General features: G+C 42.4%; 1 protein-coding gene across 1 annotated transcript; it reads right to left on the bottom strand.

Moving 5' to 3' along the window:
* Window positions 1-265: 265 nt before the first annotated feature.
* LOC119011516 (unconventional myosin-VIIa-like) lies at window positions 266-20819 on the bottom strand. The gene is made up of 50 exons (XM_037084702.1): window positions 20710-20819; window positions 20532-20568; window positions 20209-20310; window positions 19937-20089; window positions 18240-18308; window positions 18011-18126; window positions 17763-17890; window positions 17484-17626; window positions 17097-17210; window positions 16852-17005; window positions 15871-15947; window positions 15666-15785; window positions 15181-15323; window positions 14883-15093; window positions 14637-14772; window positions 14392-14558; window positions 14034-14174; window positions 12546-12704; window positions 12228-12320; window positions 11923-12017; window positions 11740-11824; window positions 11506-11607; window positions 10264-10380; window positions 9988-10161; window positions 9627-9896; window positions 9386-9541; window positions 8907-8975; window positions 8696-8820; window positions 8415-8541; window positions 7909-8028; window positions 7603-7776; window positions 7261-7488; window positions 6814-6981; window positions 6557-6674; window positions 5740-5866; window positions 5482-5648; window positions 5214-5392; window positions 4870-4979; window positions 4467-4621; window positions 4112-4265; window positions 3857-4012; window positions 3406-3511; window positions 2290-2403; window positions 1956-2043; window positions 1772-1878; window positions 1492-1677; window positions 1225-1341; window positions 1038-1121; window positions 589-705; window positions 266-483 (listed from the first exon to the last, which is right to left on the bottom strand). Exons 2-50 carry the CDS (start codon window positions 20541-20543, stop codon window positions 394-396), a joined length of 6423 nt encoding a protein of 2140 aa, XP_036940597.1. The 5' UTR covers window positions 20544-20568; window positions 20710-20819; the 3' UTR covers window positions 266-393.
* Between the last annotated feature and the right edge of the window lie 1080 nt (window positions 20820-21899).

Here is a 21899-nt window from a genome sequence, read left to right as displayed (position 1 = left end):
TTAATGTGTTAATGGTGAAACTCAAGGTAAACAAAACGTCACAGGAACGCAACAGATAGGGTTTAATCCACCTAGATAAATAACAAAATAATGAAGGATCAGGAAAATGTTTTTTTTGTTTTCCACTGGTAAATCTCTGTTGAATTTCTTTAAAAAAAATGATCCAACATTGGACATATTGAAGTTTTATAGCACCACATTTACATGACACTCAATTCAAGTTTTACACACAAAATTAGGGCTTGCAATCAAGACAATGAAAAAAGAAAGAGGGAAAAAAAACACTCAGAAGTGAATCTTTATTAGGGACAATTTGTCCTACAAATAAATTAATGTAAAGATATTGATCGCATAAATCACAACATTTCACTACTTTCTATTCCACCTGAAGCCTCAGAAAAAGATGCTGTTCCTCGGTACAAAGCTTGTCAGCTTCTCATACATGATGATGTACGAGCTGAGAAGGTCTTCCATCGTTCTGGCCTGAAACAAAAGGAAATTGATTTCAAAACCTTTACAGAATAATGCGCACTGGCTTCTTCTCCCGGAAATATTTGGCCAGATCGAAATGAGAAGACGGGCTCTCACCTGTGAGGTTTCACAGATGAAGTCGTTCTTCATCACGGTGCCTACGGTCATCTGGAAGCGGCTGCCTTTGCTGTGGTAATCTGAGATGTTTTTGAACTTGTGCATCACCAGCAGCTCCTGAAAGGTTTACAGAGTCACTGAGCTGCATTAAGATGTAATGGTTCTAATGAAATGAAATAACCAACTCCCACACAACATGGCATGTTAAAGGAGACCTATTATGATCTTTCATTTTTTTCTGTCCTTCAGTGTGTTATGTTATTGTACATGTAAAAGGCCTTGATAGTTAAAAAAGCCCAAAGTCTGCACCAAAGGGAGCTCCTCTTTCCTACAAAAAACAAGCTCCTGAAGTGCCTGAAATGCCTCGTTAGTAGTCCCGCCTTTAATTTGGTGAATTAAGCATAATATGTCTCCTTTAATGTAAATCTAAGGCTTCTTATTCGGCCTACCTTTGTCTGCGGGTCTATGAAGCTGACACCTTGCTTGCTGATGGCGATCAAAACCATGCTCGGGTAGCTTGATTCACATGATTGCTGCAAAGTCAAGGGCACATTAAAATCACAACATCGCAAACCATTTCCCTCAAATTAAACCGTTGTCTGCCAAGTTGGCTGTCACTTCATCCTGATGACTCACTTTAACTTCAAAGAAGGCACAGCCGAAGGTTGGCCAAGTCGAAATGGCTTTCAGGAAGGCGATTTTCGCCTCCTGCACCGTGATGCCACTCTGCTTGTTGTAGGAGGAGATGATGTGCTGCAAGTGGAACACAGAGCAAAGAGAGAAACACTCAGTGGACATCCCTCACTCTGAGAGCAGTGATGTACTTCTCTCCTGGTGCCTCCCCCAAAGAGCCTAAGATAAATAGACATGTCAATAATTTCAGCCCTGCCTCCGTGCACTTACCTTCTTCCATTCTTCAGGGGACATGCTTTTGATCTCGTCCGCAGGAACCAGCTGCCTCAACATTCTGGGGATCATGACAAACTGTGACCTGTCTGAATCGACCTCCACTCTGAAGAGCAGCCCGCCCAGGGTGATCATGTCCTCTTTGCTGCAGTTGTGGTAGCCCCGCAGGTACTTTGGCATCTCCTGTTTGGTGGCACAACAGAGGTTTCTTGTGTCATAACAATTCTGCATGTGAGAAAAGAGTCAAATCAAGCAGAAGGTGTGTCTGGTTGAATACCTGCGGGAAGTGGAAGGTTAGGTCTGCGACCAGGTCTCTCCCCGGGGTCACGTTGAACCAGAGCTTCCTCCTTAATATCACCAGGTAGGGTATGTTGGTCTGGTCGGCTGCGAAGCAAGATTTCAATTAAGAATATGGAGAAGCACTGGCATGTAAAACTCGAGGTATCAATGCGATGCATTACCTTCTTTCACTTTTTTGACTTTCTTAGGGAGGTCTGAAGTCTGCCTGAGACTGTCAAAGAAATACAGCTCCTCATCCAAGCTAGTAACCTGAATATAAAGAATAACATATATATGTCAAACAGGGAGTCAGATTAAAATGTATGACCTCATTGTCTCTATTTGTGATGACTGCCGCAGATTTGAGATGTAGTATCGATGCGAAGCAAACCGCAAAACATCCCCTTAAGCTCACATTGGAATGAGTATATCTAACTGCATCTTCCTTATCACTGTCACACTTAATTAACGGCAAAATCATATGAGTGAACATACAGGAATATTCCCCAACCCCACCTTGTTCGGTGTTTTCAGGTACAGGCCATATCCGTCAGCTGAGTTCAGTTTGAGCTGCGAGGCAACACCGTGGCACAGGTCTTTGTTTGTGGTCGTCGACGTCACCTCGAAAATCTGAACGACAGCAAGGACAGTGAGTAGAGGAACTCAAGGAGAGATCTAAATGTATTATGCGATGACACGCAGCTTAAAGGGAAAACTTCACATTTTCGAAGGATATGCTTCTCCACTTTCTTGGTGAGAGTTAAAAGAGTGAGAGGATTGATACCACTCTCACGTCTGTGCTGTAAATATGAAGAGTTTCATCGCATTTAATGGGCCATTAGCTTATCTTAGTATAAGATGGGCAACAGCTAGCCTGGCTCTGTCCAAAAGTTTAAAAAAGTATCCATCTCACTGCACTTCTAATGTATGATAAGGAAGCAACTTCTCAAGAAATAGTTTGGTACACAACCCCCAACAACAGAAACTTGTAATTCTTACAATTTTTATGTTTGTTAAATAGCTTTATATTCCAATAGTAAACACTGTTATAAAGTGTTTGGTCAGTCACCAATTTTGTGGTATCCCTGCCCACTTTATCCAATCAGAGAGCTCCATCGAGAGGCGATCGTAGAGTATATTGGAGCTGCAACCATTAGTCGATTACATGATTGAAAGAAAATTAATCCCAAACTATTTTGATAATCTATTAATTGTTCCAGTTATTTTTCCAGCAAAAATGTCAAACGTTTGCTTCTTAAATGTAAAGATTAAATGTTTTGCTTTGTCATTTATGATTATGATTGTGGATTTTGGACTGTCCGTTGGACAAAAGAAGCGATTTAAAGACCTCCCTGGGTTTTTTTTTGTGATGATCATTTCTCACAATTTTTGACATTTTATAGACTGGATGATTAGTTGTTAAATTAATCAGCTGATTGATTCATAACGAAGATAATTGTTAGCAATTATCATTATGACAGAACTGCAGTTAAAACACATAGAAAAGTAAATCCCAAAGAAATAATGCCAGTTATTATCAGCTGTCAAAGACTGAAAACACTGAGAGAGAGAGTGTGCACTACAATGGAAACCTCATCTAAGACTTTCAAGGAGAGTGTGTGTGTGTCGTACATCATCACTGTCATTTGGGAAGTGGATTTTATGGAAGATCTGGGCGCTGTTCTGTTGGATGGCGTCCACTTCGACCATATGGGGAGGACACTTCCTTGGGTCCTTACTGAGGGTACAAAGTATTCAGATCAATTTATTGTACATACAAAAACAGACGATAGACAGTATATTCAAAATGAAGCACGTTACAATACCAAAGCTCAGTCCCGTCGAGCAGAGATTTCTTTACATCCAGTATAATGTAAAACGTACAGAGGGTTCACAAATTTAGAGGCAAATATTCATAATCTATTTTTAAGTTGGTCAAATTCAATAAGTAATTTGGACCAGTTTTTCAAAGTTCCAAAAAGACTTTTTCGTTGTTGGTGCACTCTTGGACCTAAACACCAGCGACCAACCACGTGACCTGTAAACGTCTCGTCACGTGAAATCTATTACTTTGGTTTCTGACCTGCGTATCACCAGCAGCCTCTGCAGGCAGGCGTTACTCAGCTGATCTCTGGGCCGCGTCTCCAGGAAGCGCTGAGTGTGTCCCATCAAACTGGGACTGGGTGGGAACAAGCCTGTGAGCAGCCACAGAAGCTGCCACCCGCGATCCAAGCTTATCCTGACAGGGAGGGAGAAAAAACGTACAGAGGATTGGACATGTTGGCTCTTGACTCAGTGCAAGTCCCTTAGAATACAGAGGTTCACGCTGATGGAGCACCTGCTGTGGTTGCCGGTCATCTGTCTCATAATCTGGCAGTAGATCTCGTCTTGCAGGACTTCGTGCTGGGTAGCTGGGCCAAAGATCTGGTCAGTCAGTTCCATCGGACTGCGAGCGTGCTTGATGGGGTAGTCGCCCATGTACTTCAAGATAGGTAGCAGCCAAGGTTAAGGACTCACACAGACAATGATAATCTAGACTCAAATCTGTTTTACACACAGTAACTTTAGGTGCAGATTTCCCTACGTGGCAATAGTGAAGCTGCTAAAATCTCCCCACATAAATAAAACAGCAAAATAAAGCCTGGAAGGATGGTGCAGCATCTAAAATCTGCAAAATTAGTTCTCGAGGATATCAGTGAAGGCGTTGCAGGCCCGGCTGCTGAGTTCAGAGTTGTTTGCCAGGCTCTTCATCAGTGGCTGCTTGAGGGGCTCTCTGGAATGAATCCACAGCTTCTCTCTGCCGAACCCTCTGGATGCACCAGGCCGACTGCCATCTTTACCTGCGAGCCTGTGACAGGGAGAAAAAGGCACATTGGGAAAATATTTCTGATTCATTCTTGAGTATTCTTTGTTTTTTTTCTTGCTCATTTAAACCATATTAAAAACCATGCAAAACACGTTTTTTTTTAAAAATTGCATGATATTGTTTAAGTGTTATCAACATTGCTCCCGTTTCCAACCAAATCTACCGTCACATTCACCGTCAGATTATTTCAAAAGTGCCATATCATAAAGCGACTCATATGATTCGGTTACCTGAAGTTCTCCAGTGCAAACTCTTTCAAAGAGAGGGGCGCCAAGGTTTCCTCTCTCTGTGTGGTGTTTTGTGCTGTTGTTGTTTTCTTCGGGCGCGGACTGAGCAGGTCCTGATGGGTCACAAGCAGTTCATTAGTTACGCCACAAGGGGAGAACCATCAGATTAATGGATCCACTCACCTGACCTTAAGTTACAGAACAGAAGCCTTCTTTACATTAAGCCTGTCCAAATGTCCTATTTTTAAAGCATTTATAGTTTAATTCTGTTTAGCTACTTTCATTTTCTATACAACACACAATGTGTCATATGTGACCCAAAGAGTATGACACATAAAGGTAACTACCAGTATGTCTTCAGTGGGCCTGCTGAGAGTTGGCAGAAACTTCACTGCGTCCTTGTCGACCGTGCCGCTGTTACTGGTCCTCTGATTGGTCGCTCTGACCCAGTTGTCATTAGCAGAGTGTTCGTCTCTCTCTACCAGCAGCAGGTCCCCTCGTTTAAAAACCAGGAACGTGGAGTCCTCTGTTAAAGGAACGAGGAGGCAAGAGTGTATAGACGTCACAAGTTTAAGTGCGTTTGAGACTGATATCCCTGACCGTGTGGAAACTAACCTGATTTGCTGACATCCTGCTTAGCCATTGCGTACACCGAGTGCTGTATGAGCCCTTCCAGGTGTTCGTTTATAAGTGCTGCCATGTCTGCAGCTTCCGCGGACGCCAGGACAAACTCTCCTCTGACTGTGTCCAAAGTCACTGACTGAGCACTTAAATAGCTTTCACTGTGACGATGAAACAACACAACTCAATTAAAATGTTGAGCAAAGGAGTAAATGACACAAAACTGTTTAGGAATCTGAGAGTTCTCCGTGCCTCATCAATTGCACCTCCTTTATCTCAATGTAAGGAAGCTCGAGGAGTTTCTTGTCTTTTCCATCCATGAAGAGGACACCGCTCCAGTTGACAGCCACAAAAAACCTGCTTTTGGGCAAAGGAGGTCCTGTGGAGAGATATGGCCATGTTTAATACAGGGTTGTAGGTAGTCTGTCATTTGTTAAATTGCAACTGGTAATCAATTATTAAGTGGGGAGGCCCAGCAAAATGGGGGAAAAGCAATTGCAGGAGCTTAGACCCTCTGGAGGAAGGGGTCGGTTGCAGAGCCACACTTCCTGGAGGAAGAAACACCCGGGGAAACATCAGATTTAGACCCAATCTGGAGCCATTTACAGACGGGAGGAGAGCTCAGAGATTGCATTTCAACTTTTGGGATTAAAAAGTAGATTCATACTGTCCGCTCACTATCTTATGGCTAATGTATCGTAAAGTCATCGGGCTGTTTTGTGCAAGTGCACTTGCGCCCACAAAAGGTGAGCGCCCACGAAAGTTCCCACGGTCAGACTCACCCACTTCACTAGTAGTGAATGCACCATTAAACAGCCACCACTCTGAGACAAATGCTCACGCACAAAGTCATCTTTTAGTTTTGGCCAACTTCCTGTCTTAGTCTTTGACTCCATCACTTATCTCATAGTGACAGGCGACCAAGTAAATCACAGCGTTGCCTTATGGAATTCTCTGGATTTGTTTGGAAACATTCTGAATAATGTAAGCATCATCTCATCTGAAAAATCAGACATATCATACATTATCTTCAAATAGTGCATGTAAAAGAAGAAACATGTTGACAGACCTGATGTCATTGTTACTTCATAAAACTTGGAGAAGAAAAGGGGCCATTTATCTCGGGCGTTGTCCACCAGTTCTGCTTTTACTCTCTCTTTTCTCTGGTTACTGTTGGCATAGGGACCCTGTATGAACAGGATGTGAGAAATCTCCTGAGGTGCTCGTGTCACATAGAAATAAAACTTAAACACCATATAAAACAAAGCACATGGCACACACAAAATACTCAGAGCAGCTCCATTTGTTGGACCGAATGCACTTTACCTGTAAGACCGCTGTACTGACAAGCTGGATCCACCTCGACATAGACTTGTTCTCAATGAGTTGGGTGGCGATGCACTCGTCAACCACCCTCTGGACGTTGTCTTTGTTGAACGCAGAGCCAAACTGGATGTAGTAGTGCTGTGCTGCCATGTGGACATATTCATCCTCCTGAGAGATGCCAAACAATTTTCATTGGTCACAATTTTCACTCACAGGTTTATTGTTTTTTTATTGTTTAGTTTGGATTAGACACCATTGTTGCTGTTTAATGAGCTTCATGTTGGATAAGAAGCTGCAGTAAAGCACTACAAATACATTGTCAATTTTTTTCACCCTTGTCCTCTTTTGTCACAAGGGGCCACCTGAATCAATGAAAAATGGATGTTCTTATTTTCTAAATACTGCTGTTTCAGCCTCTAAAGAAAGTTGGTCAACACCAGGACTCACCTTCTCACTGATGTAATCTCCCGACTTGATTCCCTTGATGACCTGTCTGTAGATTAGATCTGTGCTGATCGGGTCTATTGAGCAGTCATGCCAGGGTGTGAAAAGTTCCTTGCGGATGGAGAGCGTCCAGGGGGTGTTCTTCTCATCCTTGCCCTGCCTCGTCATCTCCTGCTCACACTGAGACACTGCATCCAGCACGTGGTTTCCACAGCTGCCCAGAGACCACATCTGGAAATGTCAGAACAACAAGGTTCCCAGGTTTAGCACACATTAAGCATCATGGGGAAACTGGATTCACGTTATGGGACGGCCAAAGTGATAAAACAAGGAAGCAAAGCTCACCTTATCGTAGAGGCTGATGTACAGGGAGAATCCGTATGTGTCTCGAAGATCAATCTTGTCAGCCAGGGCTTGACAGATTTCAGCAGAAGTGGAGGCTGAGTCTATATTCAGACTGACAGTGCGGTCGTCCATCAGCGTCACAGACACCTCTATGGGCTCCTTGGACTTCGCGGCCTGTCAGCAGGGAGAAGGAAGGTGAGACAGGATTCAAATCAAGAAAGCGACCCAACTGTTTGGAATTTCAGAGCCGAGTGTTGTGAGCTGTGCTGCTCGACAAACAAATGAAATGTGATTCAGGGTGTCTACCTTCAGCTCCTCCCAACAGGGCAGCTCTTTCCTTTCACCATTGGCGTTTATACGTTGCAGGCGCGCAGTGCAATATGTTCCATAACCATTCGGCCCTTTGCGGATGAAATTCTCCAAATACTGTGGAACAGGGTGGAGGTAAATCAAATATATTGCAGAATAAGGAACTCAAGCGCTATTTTCTCCTGTAAGACTGATAGCAATTTAAATATAATGAATAACATTAGTGCAGATAGCAACACCTTGGGGCATGATCTTATTAAATGGCTGTATGTGGTCTAATTTTCATCATTTCAGGGGTTCTCGACAAGAAAAATAAAATGGATGAAATAGATTACAAAGTTAAAGTTAAAGTAAATGCAAGATTCCCTCTGTATTGACAGAAATCCACCCTATTATCAATGAATACACATCTGTGAGAGGCGGGTTACACTTTCAAAAAATTTCTTTTGAATTACGCAAAATTGACTGATGTTAATTTCAAGGTGTGAATGCTGCTGACTGACCTTCATGAAGAGGTCTGTTGGGGGGAACATGCCGAGACAGATGGAAAGAAGGGTCCAGCCTAGCATACGGCTCTTCCTGTTGTTATTTCTCACCAGCTGCTTACAGATCTGGCAGTAAATCTCATCCCTGCGCAGGTTGAGAGACAAGAAAAAACACGAAAAAACCAATGACAACCAATTTAAACACGACATAATAAAAACTGAACAATGGATGTGACAACATTCAAGATAATCTAATGAATGGAAAAATGAAACGGATAAACTCGACTCCACATTTCTACCTTATGTTTGGTCTTGATAGTGCATATCCGATGATGATGTTAAGTTTTTCCACGGGTGTAAGTGGCCGCTGCAGCCTCGGACCCTCTCCGATCAAAATGTCCTCATCCTCTGTCAAGTCTTCCGGCTGGTGAAGGTGACAAGAACAGTAAGAATCCGACACGCGTCATGAATCAGCACAGAAATAAGGACTAAGGAATGATGAGTGCTGACCTCCTCTAGGATAACAGAAGATTTTCTGCCTCCGCCTCCAAGCTTTTTCTTGCTCTTCCTCAGTATTTTCTGTATCAGAAAAGAAGCAATAATTAGAGTTCAGATGAATGACTGATGTTTGACAATGTGTTACACTGTAGCGGAAAATGCAGCGTGATGCAGGTCGATACATTTGTTTTGCGACTGAAGCACAGGTTGGACTTGGTAAGTAGCTATGACCAATGCGACTTTGAATGGCTTCTACCAAAGCATGCAGGAACATCTTTCATTATTATCATTTTATGGGAAGAAACAGGAGTGTCTCGTGGCTCAGGTGTTTTCCAGGAGGCTTTTCGGCTTTGTTTCAGTTGAAATTATGTACTTTTTTATAGTAAAACTCAGAGCAACACTGAGAAAAAGTAGTTCATTGTCCCAGACAGTCAAATACCAACTATCTGGGTTAACAGTTTTGGTGTACTGTATCAATGACACTTTGTTACCTGGTCCAGTCCCACCAGGTTGCTCAGCCTCCTGCCCCGTCTGTTAGGGACATTGCTAGAGATGGTGCTGGACGCTAGAGATGTTGCATCTGCCGATTTAGGTTCTGGCAGGTCCTCCATGTAGCGCAGGATAATCCAGTTTACAGACACACATGCCTGGAGGAAAATGAGAGAAAACTGGGAGTGAGATTAAGAAAAATGAAGATAATCTCTTCGAGGTCTTTCTCTTATGTCCTCTCACCACTGCATCGCCCTCGTCATCGTGGTGCAGCAGAGACTGCTGGAGTCTCTTGGAGATGTGCGTGTGTGTAGCGCTGCCCTGGAAGTGGAGGATGCTGAACTTGTAGAATGAGAACTCTTCAGTTTCGTCATCAAACGCGTCATCATCCTCCTCTGACTGGCTCAGGGTTGGTGAGCTCGAGACTGGAGGTATCAGTTCCTCCACCGGCTCTGACTTGAGAAGGACGATTTCCTCCGCAGGCTCTGGCGTGATACTCCTCTTCAAATTAGACTTTATACGAGAAGTTCAGTCGGTATGTTAATTATGACATGCATTTGTTAATGCCACATTTACATATTACACAACAGACATAGGCGCTCACCTCAGATTCATCTGAATCTGATGATTCGTGTTCTTCTTGCATCGAAGGTGTGGGTGAAGCATCGCCCCTGCTCTCTCCTGAATCATGTTCAGTGATCGGCTCGGGCTCCTCGTCAGCCTCATCGGGCTGGGCGATAATGCTCAGTTGCTTCTGAAGATCCAAGGCAAGTTGCCGCTATTGGGTGGAGAGAGGAGGTGAAGAGGCTTCCATATTCAGAATGGGGCGTGAATACTATTTGCTGACGTTTATGAACGTATTGCCAGTTTCAGCTCTTACGTCTTTCCTCATCTTTCCAACTGTTCTTCTGTCCAGCAGTCCTCTGGTGTGAGCCTGCAGCAGAATGACCGCCCCTCTCTTCTGCTTCCAGTCCTTCCTCACACGGTAGCCTCGTACCTGCAGTAAAAAGTACACAAAAGTCATACTTACTAAAATAAAGATATTGTGTTAAAATATTCTTTGGTGAAAGTGCAAGTCACCTGTATGAATAGCACTTCAGTGAAAGTCTAAACGTATCTGATATTAAATGTACACTATCAAAAGTACTTTTCAGGCAATAAATGTAATCTGGTACAAGTAAATACATGTATTAACATGTATCTATAAACTGTATACTGTGGGTCGAATCAGATTTTTTTTAATATCCGATATTAAGTGTCTGTTTTTTTTTTTATTTGATTGCCAATAAGATGAATTAATTCTAAACTATGTTACTTTGACTCTGAAGCACCATTCAATCAGCAAAGTAACTTGTAATTTAAGTATTTCCCTCCAAAATATAGTGCTGTGAATGTATCATAAAATTGAAATACTCAAGTAAAGTACCTCGAAAGTGTACTTAAGTGCAGTTCTTGAGTTAATGTACTTTACACCCTATTGAGTAATATGAATGTAATCATTATTGTTATGAATACTTGAGGAAATTCATGTTTTAGTTTCTTGTGCATAATAATAACAACAGGTGTTTACTTCAACATACTTTTCACTAATATATTAGTTACATTTGTTTTGTTTTCTTAGAAATTTTTACTGAAATAAAGTGTATTTGAAACAATTACAACAATACATTTTGAAAATCCCAGAACATTGCTGTATATAAATTTAAACGGTGCATCATGTAACTAGGACTTTCAAGAGGTAGAAATGCACTGTTTTTGTTCTCATAATTCAAAAAACAAGCCTGGTTTGTTCGAATGTTAACAAACACAAATGTAGACATATGGCTTTTAAGTACATTTGAAATGTTACCTCTGGCAGACTGCTATTCCTTATATTAAGAGGTCAGTTTGTTTTTTTGTTCATAGGCCTGCGAAAAAAGTGCACTTTCAAATTTAGCTGTAATATTTAAAATGCACTGTAATATATTTACAGCATACTCAAACATTTCAAGTAAACCAAGCAGAAAATTCAGCTACATATACAGTATATCTACAGCTACACTATCTACGCCGACATTCAATGTGGGATGTGTGGGACAGAGCTTCACCACGAGCTAATTCACAGTGTATCTACAGCACATGCCTGGCTCTGTATGGTGAGCGCCGCCGCCTGCTGTCTTCGGTACCGTAACTGGAGCTTCCGACTACGGATCTTGGAGACCAGCCGGCGATAGCCATGCTGCAGCTGGTTGGAGTGAGAGTGGGAACAAAGGGCAAGGTCAGTGGACTTGAGATAAGGTTCCTTTGTGTCCAGGACAGAGCATCATGTTAGCTACATGCTCTGAGTTCTACAGATTAAGGTTATTAAGCATCAGACCTTTCTCAGCTCTCTCTGCGCCACGTAAGCCCTCCAGTTCTTCTGCAGCACCACAGCTGCCTTTCGCTTCTTCAGAAAAGACTTCCTACAAAAAGAGGAAAAGTAAAGCAGAGAAACAACCACTATCAAACACTGTCTCTTTTGAGGTATTGTAAAAATGTTATCTCCTCTTAGAGACTGCACCTGTCTTTTTGTGCCAACATGACCCCCTGGATCACTCGTGCCACCCTGTTGAGCTTCTCCTCCCTCAGTTGTTCCAGGACAGCGTCATGGGCGTCCTGAAATAAAGATCAAGTCACCAAAAATCATATAAACAGCAGCTACATCGTAGTCAGCTGCAACATCAAGTAATAACTAGACAACAAAAGATTCTACAGGGTCGCAGGATTCATGATACTGATACTATTTCCCTCGTCCCAGTTGATGTTCTGTCAAAACAAGAGACAAAAGCTGCGGGGAAACACATTAGAATTGTAAGTATTATTCACCCTCAGGAAAATCTTGTTTCGGCCTATTTTCCACTCATCCTCTTCTTGAATCACCGTCTTACAGATGGCATCACAACAGGCAGAAGCTGCCATCTGCAGAGACAATAAAGGATTGATTTAACAGTGAAGAGATGCTAATGACAGCCCAAAGTCCTCCAGGGGGAAGACAATAAAGAAGTAAAACCGTCTTTGAGGCGTCATGCTGACATGCACATCATTAGCTAGAGCAAAAACAATTTAGATTTCACAAGTATGACACTAATCTCCAGAAACCAACAGTCGAAATCGTGACGTATGACCATCAGCAGAAAGACTAACGATTTTGGGGTTGCAGTCGGTCGTCTTCAGGAGCACCCTGTAACGCTTCAGGAATTCGGCAAATGTGTGGCGAATCGGGTATCCCAGCCTCCGGATGCGGATGGTGTCCATCATGCCGGAGTATCTCAGCTGACGCATACAGAGTTCTCTGTCAAACACCTAAAGGAGAGCAGGTCAAAATGGCTGTCAGTATTCTGTCTATGAGAACAATTCTTCTTCCTCAACAGCATCAGCACAGTTAGTTCTTTAAGTGCAATCTTTTGTCAGGATTATTACTACTGTTATTTTCGGGTAAGAGAACATAATATATGGTTGAAACAGAAAATAATAAATATATTAAATGACAAAGACAGTGCTAATGTGCCGATATTAAGCAGGTAGGCTAAAATGTTTACCATGTCTACCATCTTATTTTGGTATGATAGCATGATAATATACAAACACAAAGTAGGGTTGTGACCGATGGAAATGTTTTGTCGGTGCTGAGTCATAAACCAAAGAGCCAAACCAAAGTGGAAATCTAGACCAGATTCAGATGAAAAGCTTAGGGATCATCAAAATTATTATGGTTCATCATCCGGGGAACATGAATGTCTTCACCGAATTTCATGGAGTTCTATTCAAAATGTGTCAAAATGTTTTATTCAGAATGACAAATCTCAATCAGTTGGTGGGGCTGAAGATGAACTCCAAAGTGATTTTGATTCATAGTCAGGGGACCATGAATGTCAGTAGAAAATGTTGTGCCAATCCAAGCAATTGTTGAAATATGTCACAGAATAAGTACAAACTTTTATTGGTACCTGGCATAATGAGAAAAGTCAGGGAATCATTAGAGTAGTGCTCAGAGTAAGATTCATCCTTCAGGGATCATGAATCTCTTCAGTGCAATCCATTAAGTAGTTGTTGAGATATTTCAATTTGGATCAAAGTGGGGGACAGAAATGGCCATGTCTTGTCTTAAAGGTGTCATATTTGTGCAAAGAGTTGATTTTTGAGTGTCATCCCCATCCCCATACTGATGCCTCGGGATGGTGGCAGAACCACATCACCATATAAGAAGGGTCGTGAAAAGTTTCCTGGCGTGTGTTTGTCTCCTATATTTTCCAGGAAATTAGTTTAATGTGCTTTATGGCACAAAACAGGAAGAAATTGTTGTTTAACCACCGGCGATAGAGGAGCTGAGTGGAAAACTCATTTTATCTTCTTCAGAGGGGAAACAAACTAATGTGGACTGTGGATGTGCACTCCCAGGGACTTATTCACTATTTTCAGGTAACAACAGGATTTAGGTGAAAGGTCACAGCTTAAGTACATACTTGCACAAGCACGACTTTCCCTGTTGCACAAGGTGGTTTATCTTCTCTTCGCCCTTTTGCATACATAATGCTACATGATACAGCAGTGTTTAAAAATGTTACACATGGCAATCAGAGTGTGTATCACTGTATCCTTCTATAGTGCAGCAGGTGCCCGTGTGTCGTTCACCTTAGACTGCTTGTCACTGTTGGGCTTAAAGCATCGGATGAAGAAAGGGTGGCAGGCGGACAGAGTCTTCATGAGGGAGTCCAGAGACTGACGGAACTGGCCGCTCAGTGTCGGCACTTGTTTGCGCTTGTCACCCTGGGCCTGCACAGACGATAAAGTGTCACACCAGCGTCACTATCAACAATGTATCTCAGTGTGGAAAATGCAAACAAATGTGCAACAAAACAGTATTCTAGTCTAGAATTGCATCTACTGCTTGTGTTTTAAGAAATATTTGAAACAAACAGCATGTGCTCCCTATCTACATCATATTCTATGGAAGAGAGGTATAAAGCAATGTGACACTGAGCGCTCGTACCCGCAGAGAGCTCTTAGGTGTAATGATGACCCTCTTGTTGTTGGCTACCTTCAACCCATTGGTTGAAAGCTCATTCTCGAATATCTGATGAAGCAGCTTATTTTTGGACATCTCAACCATCTTGATTATGTCAGAGCTGATGCCATCTCTGTTCTTCTCCAGGAATCCTAATCAGAAAAGCAAACAACATTACTGAGCAGCTCACAGCAGGCGTTTCCCCCTTGAGTTGGACTTTGCTCAAATACCTTTGGAGTCGTAGTAAACCATGCCTGCGAAGTGGTGAATCCCAAAGTATGTGTCATGTTCACTTCTGGAGCCAACATAGACCTTGTTCTTCTTGTGTTGCTTATTCATCTTGTTCAGCATAGTGATGTCTGAGCCCTGTGACGCACCAAACAAGCACAGACGTGTTACGGAACGGGCAGATTTTACAGTGAAATCCGCATCTGTTTGTGAATTGATGAGAAAGTAATGCAGTGCAATGACAGCACCTTTGGGAAGTGGCTCTCTTCATCAATCAGAGCCAGCACGTTACAGGGTTTCCCGGCCAGGAGGTCCAGGATGTTCTGATTGTCGCTGAACTTGATGTTTTTCCACACAATGTCCTCCTTCAGGTACTCCTTCTGCTCCAGCTTGAAGATGTGGCCCACGAAGAACTGCTGCAGCTTCTCGTTCGCGAAATTAATGCACAGCTGCTCGAAGCTGCAAAACAACATGGTGACAGCTGTTCAGTTTTAGGTAGCACAGCGGTTCTGATAGGCTGAAGGATGCGTGAGGACACGTCCTGACCTGTTGCTGTGGAAGTTCTCAAAGCCGAAGATATCGAGCAGGCCGATGGACAAGAAGGAGGATTTGGGGTTTTTGATCAGCCGCTGATAGATGACGCTGTTGATTTTCCCAACGATCCATATGAACAGCTTATTGTAGATTGCCTGAGAAATCAGACACAAGTTTAATTTGATCTTCTGAGTGCGAGTCAGCTCAAGTAAAATGAGGATAAGTGTATTGTTGACTGGATGGTTGTTTGCTCAAATCCATCCTCCTTCCACAATACCATATAAAGGAAACCAGGATTTCACCCTCCTTATTTGAATTTGGCTGCAGTGTCAGAACTCAAAAGCTATCTCTGTTATCAAAGGTTAAAATCACTTCATGTTGTTAACACTTATAAAATGCGATACGTAACATTTATAGGCTTCAGGTCCTTTTATCTTGGGGCTGTGTCCAATAAGGAAATACATTCTGATTTACCGTCACTAAGTCAGCTTCATTACCTTGACAAAGGCGTCTCTGCAGTCGGAGGCCTGTTCGGAGCTGAGGGGTTTGGTCACACTCTCTCTGTTGGTCCTGAAGGAACGATGGGTCAAACTGGTCCCCAGTGAAGACTTGTTGACCTGCAGGAAACAGACTCCATCTTTTAATGCTGAAGAATGGTGACGTGTAAATCATGTTTTCGGCCCACGTTACCGACTTGCTCACCTCCAGTAGTGACGCTGCCATGTTGAAGTTCACTGTCTTGCTGACATCACTGGTTTCCAAGTTATTTTCTGTGTTGGCTGGTGGAAAGAACAACAGCAAACCAGTTAGTTTATTGTGCTTTATTTTCGAGTGACTGTACTTGAGCACTTCCATTTTAGGCGACGTTATACATCCACTAGACTATATAAAAGAAAGAAAAATAAGATTTTTTTAATCCATTACATTTTTTTAAGATCTGAAACCCATTTTTGTCAGGTTTTTGTACCCCTGTTGTGTTATTACATGCAAAACTTATGATGAACTGTATACAAGTAAAAATTACCTCCTTATTTTGAAATCTCTGCAAAAGATCAAATACCTCAATATTGATACTGCACCAATATGTGTTGGCTGGTTGTCGGTACATGACATTACTTTACTGTAATTCAGCTTTTAAAAATAGAATGATATAACAATATATAGTCCCATATCACAATAAAGACATAATCCCGATATGCAGCCATAATAAAACAGTAGGTACTTGTTTACACAGCGAAAGCTTTCATGTTCAAGAAAAAAAAAAAGTAATTTTCTCACACCGTCCATTGCTGCAGCACCTCTATTCACCCCTCATCTGAGTGCTCAAGTTCTGCTCCTGTCTCTTTAAGACCAGTCTTTTAATGCTTGGCCCTTAAAAGGCCAGTCTGTTCTGATTGGTCATTGGTAATTACATTTTGCATGTGGGACTTACTATTGACCCCGTGTTCCTCTGGGTTCAGTTCTGAATCATGATACAGCATATTGTACTTTAAGACAGGATTACAGTATAGTCGTGTCATCATGTTTAATGTACTCTACCTGTTTTTACCATGATTTTGTTGAGACATACCCTCAGTATTCATTTATATATATATATATATATATATATATATATATATATATATAAATATATATATATTTCTTATATCATATAAAAGCAATGTAGAATGTTTAGACACTCACCCTCGAAGCAGATGTTTCCCAGGTGTAATATGGTCGCCAGTAGCTTGAGGACTTCCTGACACTGGCTCTCTGAGAAGGTCAGGGTTTTCATAGCAGAGAGAACTCGCTGGTAGTCTTTAGCATCATCCCTGCCTTCACACACGATACAATGGCCCTGCAACACGTGAGGAGGAACGTTTCATATTACTTACTGAAGGAGGATGATTTGTGATTTGTTTTGGTTACGCTGACAGCTATTGTGCTACCTTGGAAAGGAATGTGTATTCCTTAGCATCTCCAAGGCTCAAAGTCCTCTTTTCCTCTGCTGTGATTCCGGCCAGCATGCAGTAAAACATGTGGTAGTTTCTCTCCTCCAAGGCCTGAGGTAGTGGAGCAAAAAATAACAACATTGTTAAAAAAAAAAAAGGTCAGTTTAAGGTGTTTGAAATGTGTCAGTTTTATGTCAAGTAGGTGTAAATGGACACATAAAAATGAGCTCATAACATTTCACATTCTGCTTCCTCTACAGCTGATTGAGTGCCAGATGACAATGATAAGCCTGGGCACAGATAATGCCTTTTACGGTTTACAGTATTTATCCTCCCTCTGGAGAGGTAACTTCAACTGAGTTTGTCTGGGTGGAGCGACCTCACCTGATGGCAGACACGAGACTTCTCCAGAAGATACTGCTCCACCCGAGCACCTTCGATCACTCCGTCCTTGTTGAAGAAGATCTCCAAATATTTCCCGAAGCGACTGGAGTTGTCGTTGCGGATGGTTTTAGCGTTTCCAAACGCTGGGTGGGACAGAACAGGGGACGTTTGAGAGTCAGAAAACAATCAGTGTCAAGTGTAACATAACTTATTTTGTGTATGTTTGTGTCTCCAAAGGCAGCTGCTGCTTGTCTGTTGAGCATGTCTTGGCAGCTGTACCTTCCAGTATTGGGTTGGACTCCAGGATCTGGTGTTCAATTTCCTGTTTAGAGAGCCCTCCACTGACTGCTGCAAAGTACTGAAGGATCAGCTTGGTGCTTTCTGTCTTTCCTGCTCCTGATTCCCCGCTGAGAAAAAAAAAAGAAAAAAAAATACAAAGACAGAAGAGATGTGATCAAAAAGGAAAGCCTGACAGCAATTATTGGACTTAGACTACGTGGCTCTGTGAGGCAGCTTTTCATTCTGACCTGATGATGCAGCACTGGTTTTTGTGATGGCGCATCATGTTAGTGTAGCAGGACTCGGCGATGGCAAAGATGTGCGGAGGGCGTTCGCCCAGCTTTCGACCCTGGTACAACTTCACCTGAGGGACACAGACACGTAAAGCACATCACTACAACCTCTGAAAAAAGAGACTGCATGATAAAAGATCTGCAGCCATAGCACTTCTATAATGAATTTTACTATCGGACTCACATGTTCGCCTGAATACATCGGATAATCCTGGTACGGGTTCACTGCCACCAGCACAGAGCCTATGTAGGTCTATGAACAGAAAAGAAAATGGCTGTATGAGACATTCAGGACTGTCAATTTAAAATAACATCCCACTGTGTGCAGGTTTACCAATTTTAAAACACAAACACATTCCCTTGCTTACTCCTGTTGGTGCTGAGCCGTGCAATTCATTATGTTTTAGATGGTATAACCAGCTGAGATACTCACGTCTGACATTTCTCTGCCACCCAATACAGTGGATTGGCATTTTGTTTCAGACAAAAAAAATTATTTAAATTGATTTAAAGGTGCACTGTGTATGAATTTTGGTTCAAAATATGAATTGTAACCAGAATGTGAAGAAACAATACTTCTAAGATAACATTTTGACCTAACGTTACAAACAGAATACAGTCAGCAGCAGATGGCAGCTACTCTGGTGAAATGCTGCCCCTGTTTGTTGGGAGTTCGATCATGAGTTGGCCAGTTCTTACATACTGCACCTTTAACGGCAACATGAAACACCACAAAATGCCCGCGTGATCACGATGTTCCAAAGAACTGCTTTAAGCAGGTAGTACACGATACAAAACACTGTGTGGCATTATTTTTTATAATAAGACAAGCTCAACTTAATTTGTATGGATTACCTTATTATTATTTTTTTTACCTTGACAATGTTTTAAAAGGAAGAGTTCCTCCAATAATTAACACCTCCTACCTGAGGTGTTAATTATTCATTTTAAATATTTAGGTGTGAGTTTTCGGTATCAGCCACGCAGATGTCTGTCTTCTCCTCAAGATAATCCACGGACCTTTCTATGAGCAGTTTCATGCAGGAACTATTTTCTTTCTACTAAGCTACACCTGCCAAATGCATCAGTGTGCGGAGAGAAGCCAGCATCTATTAACGGATGACAGGCTTGTCCTTGTAACAGATGTAAACACGAATCTCTTGCTTTCAGGTTTAACAGAGGAGGAAGCGATGACTGTTCTCATCTGTTACAAGGACAAGCCTGTTGTCCATTAATAGATGGATAGATGGAGGTATGTAAATGTGACCTGATCAAGTTCTGATCACAGTAAACAAAGCTGGAAGTCCTCCATTGTTTCTAGAAAGATACGTTACTATGTAGTTTTTTCAAATGTCACTTTTTGATATTTTGACCATGAATCAAATTCCATTCACCTCCTCAGGACAGGGCTGGCTTCAGAAATCAATAAGGGTATGCAAGGAAAACATCTGTAACGACAAGTTGAGAAATCACGCAATTTAAGTTTCTGTCATCAAGCTTAAAATGACTTCTCTAGAAACCTCTCAGGCGAAATCTCTAACCGACAGATATGGCTGGTATTGGTTTCTATTTAAAGGCAAAGCGCTTCATTGCAGCTTGCCGTCATTTACAGTTTCACTTCCTTGTTAAACTGGTCCGATGGTCATTATTTGACGGGGGGCAGGTTACTTAACCTGCATCTACAGACGCGTTAAACCAACGACAACAATCTACTCCGCTCCTAAACGTCAGTGTTTTAACGCTTTGCTTTCTCGTGAATCGTTTCTCTGCGTGTTCTAATCGATTCTAAATTCTCAGTGATCCCCCTCAAGACTGCCACTTTGAATCCGACAACCAGGTTGTTCTCCGTCGAAGATAAGCCACAGCTTGTGAGTCACATACATAGATGATGCCTTGTCTGTGTCGGAGCAGCAGGTTCCTGAGGATGCCGGCCTCGGTCATGTCTCCCAGTTTGATCATGTCGTCCACACCTTCCACCGAGGTCGGGTGCATGATCTTGACGGAGGCCTCCAGCTCCGGGGACAGACTCTCTTCCTGGAAGAAGTGAGAGGTGGAAGTACAGTATGAAGGCTGAAAATGTTTTTTTTTTTAAATGGTGCTCAACCCCAGCATCTTTACTTTGCTCTGTATCTGAGCCAGCACTGGATGTTTACCTTTCCGTCATCATTCACCAGAAACCGGTGGCCAGATGGTGTTTCTTTGACCCTGGCTCCGATGGGTGCCCCGATGTCAGAGTCCACCCAGACCCACTCCCCCTGAGAACAGAAAATATGTTAATGAATCGGCCAAGACTGTTTTGCGTTATAATGTCCTTCAAAACACAGGCTTTATGACAGGGCTATCAGTTTACAGTGGTTCCGTGATTGAATGACTGCAGGGAATCGCTGTTTCAAGGACAACCGAATGAATTAATGCTTTCTGGGAAGAGATGTTCTCATCCACAAAATCCAAACAGTACCCGTATGGGAAGGCTCACCTTTCTCAGCATCGCCAATTCACAGCTTTTCTACCCCCTAAACAAGAAGAAACGACTATGATGAGTTTCAGTTTTCAAGAACAGATCATCTCTTTGCTTGCATTAACCATTATTCATTACAAGGCGCACAGGACGACGAAGCGTTTGCGGTAACACACAGAACAATTCGAAGGTTTACCTAACAATCCTTGGTCTGCATTAATCCAGTGATCCTCATTAATCCTCACTCCTTGAGCCGGCTGTGGAGCTGCTGCCTGCCCTGACGCCCTCTTGAATGGGTCTCAATATGAGGAAGGAGGAAAGAAAAACTCTTCCACAGATTGGTTTTATGGCAGTTTGACTTTGGACCGACTGTCGAGAATAAAACCAATCGCTTACGCAGTGGTGGGTATTAGTCTTGTCATGCAGGGGCGGGGTGTGGGATGGGGTGGGGGCAATGATCTCCCTGATGTGGAAATCATCTGAAACAGCGCGACAAGAGCAGTAAGCGTCAGTCATGTTCGCTGACCATTTTAGAGCAATAACAGCACATTCACACAACAAAAACATGTAGAGTGACCACGGCCACTCAGTGAGTGTCGTAATGAATTTATGTGCTGCCTTTGGACCCTGGTTGTGGAAATCAGACACTGCTGTGCATCTCAAGGGCTATCAGGCCAATAAAGATTTAAACAGGAGATTAAAACGACTAGATAATCAACTGAAGGGAGGACCGGGGAGATTTAATCATCTGTGTGGTTGGCGTTTTATTCATATTATGCGTAACACCGCGTAAGGATTCTGTGGTTGGGGGAGAAGTCAGGTCTTTCGCTGTCAGTCATCAACCGTAATGAAATTCTCCAGACCAGAAATTTCACTGGCAGTTTCCAGTGTGTCAGGTTAAATTGTACTTCAAACCTTCAGGGAAACCTCCCTCTAATTGGCAACTGAGTCATTAGATTATGTGGGTTTAAAGTCAAATCAGAATTGACACGGGAGCCGCCACTGGTTGTTCACTGGCGTCAGTGTGTTGAGCTCTGATAAGGAATCTTCTGCAAAGACAAATATGTATAAAAAAAACACCTGTCAGGGAACAACACTCGAGCACTGCAGCACCCAGAGCTCCTGTATGTTGTTCACTGCTCATAGCGACTAAAGGTGGTGACATTTTCTCAACGCATGACTGTTTATGACGTCGGGTACAAAGATAAGCTTTCTGTTTCAGCTCAGCCTGATCTTTGACAGCATACTTTATCACATCACTGAACCAGAGGAGTTATGACATGCTCGGACGATAACAATCAGTATTTATTTTAAAGTGATACATTTACAAGTGTGACATTTGAGTGAAAGACGTTGAATTGAAGTTGAATTTTTAACACTATAAAG

The sequence above is a fragment of the Acanthopagrus latus genome, chromosome 21 (genome assembly GCF_904848185.1).
Source record: "Acanthopagrus latus isolate v.2019 chromosome 21, fAcaLat1.1, whole genome shotgun sequence".
In the NCBI taxonomy this organism is placed as follows: domain Eukaryota; kingdom Metazoa; phylum Chordata; class Actinopteri; order Spariformes; family Sparidae; genus Acanthopagrus; species Acanthopagrus latus.
This window is presented reverse-complemented; position numbering and strand designations above follow the sequence as displayed.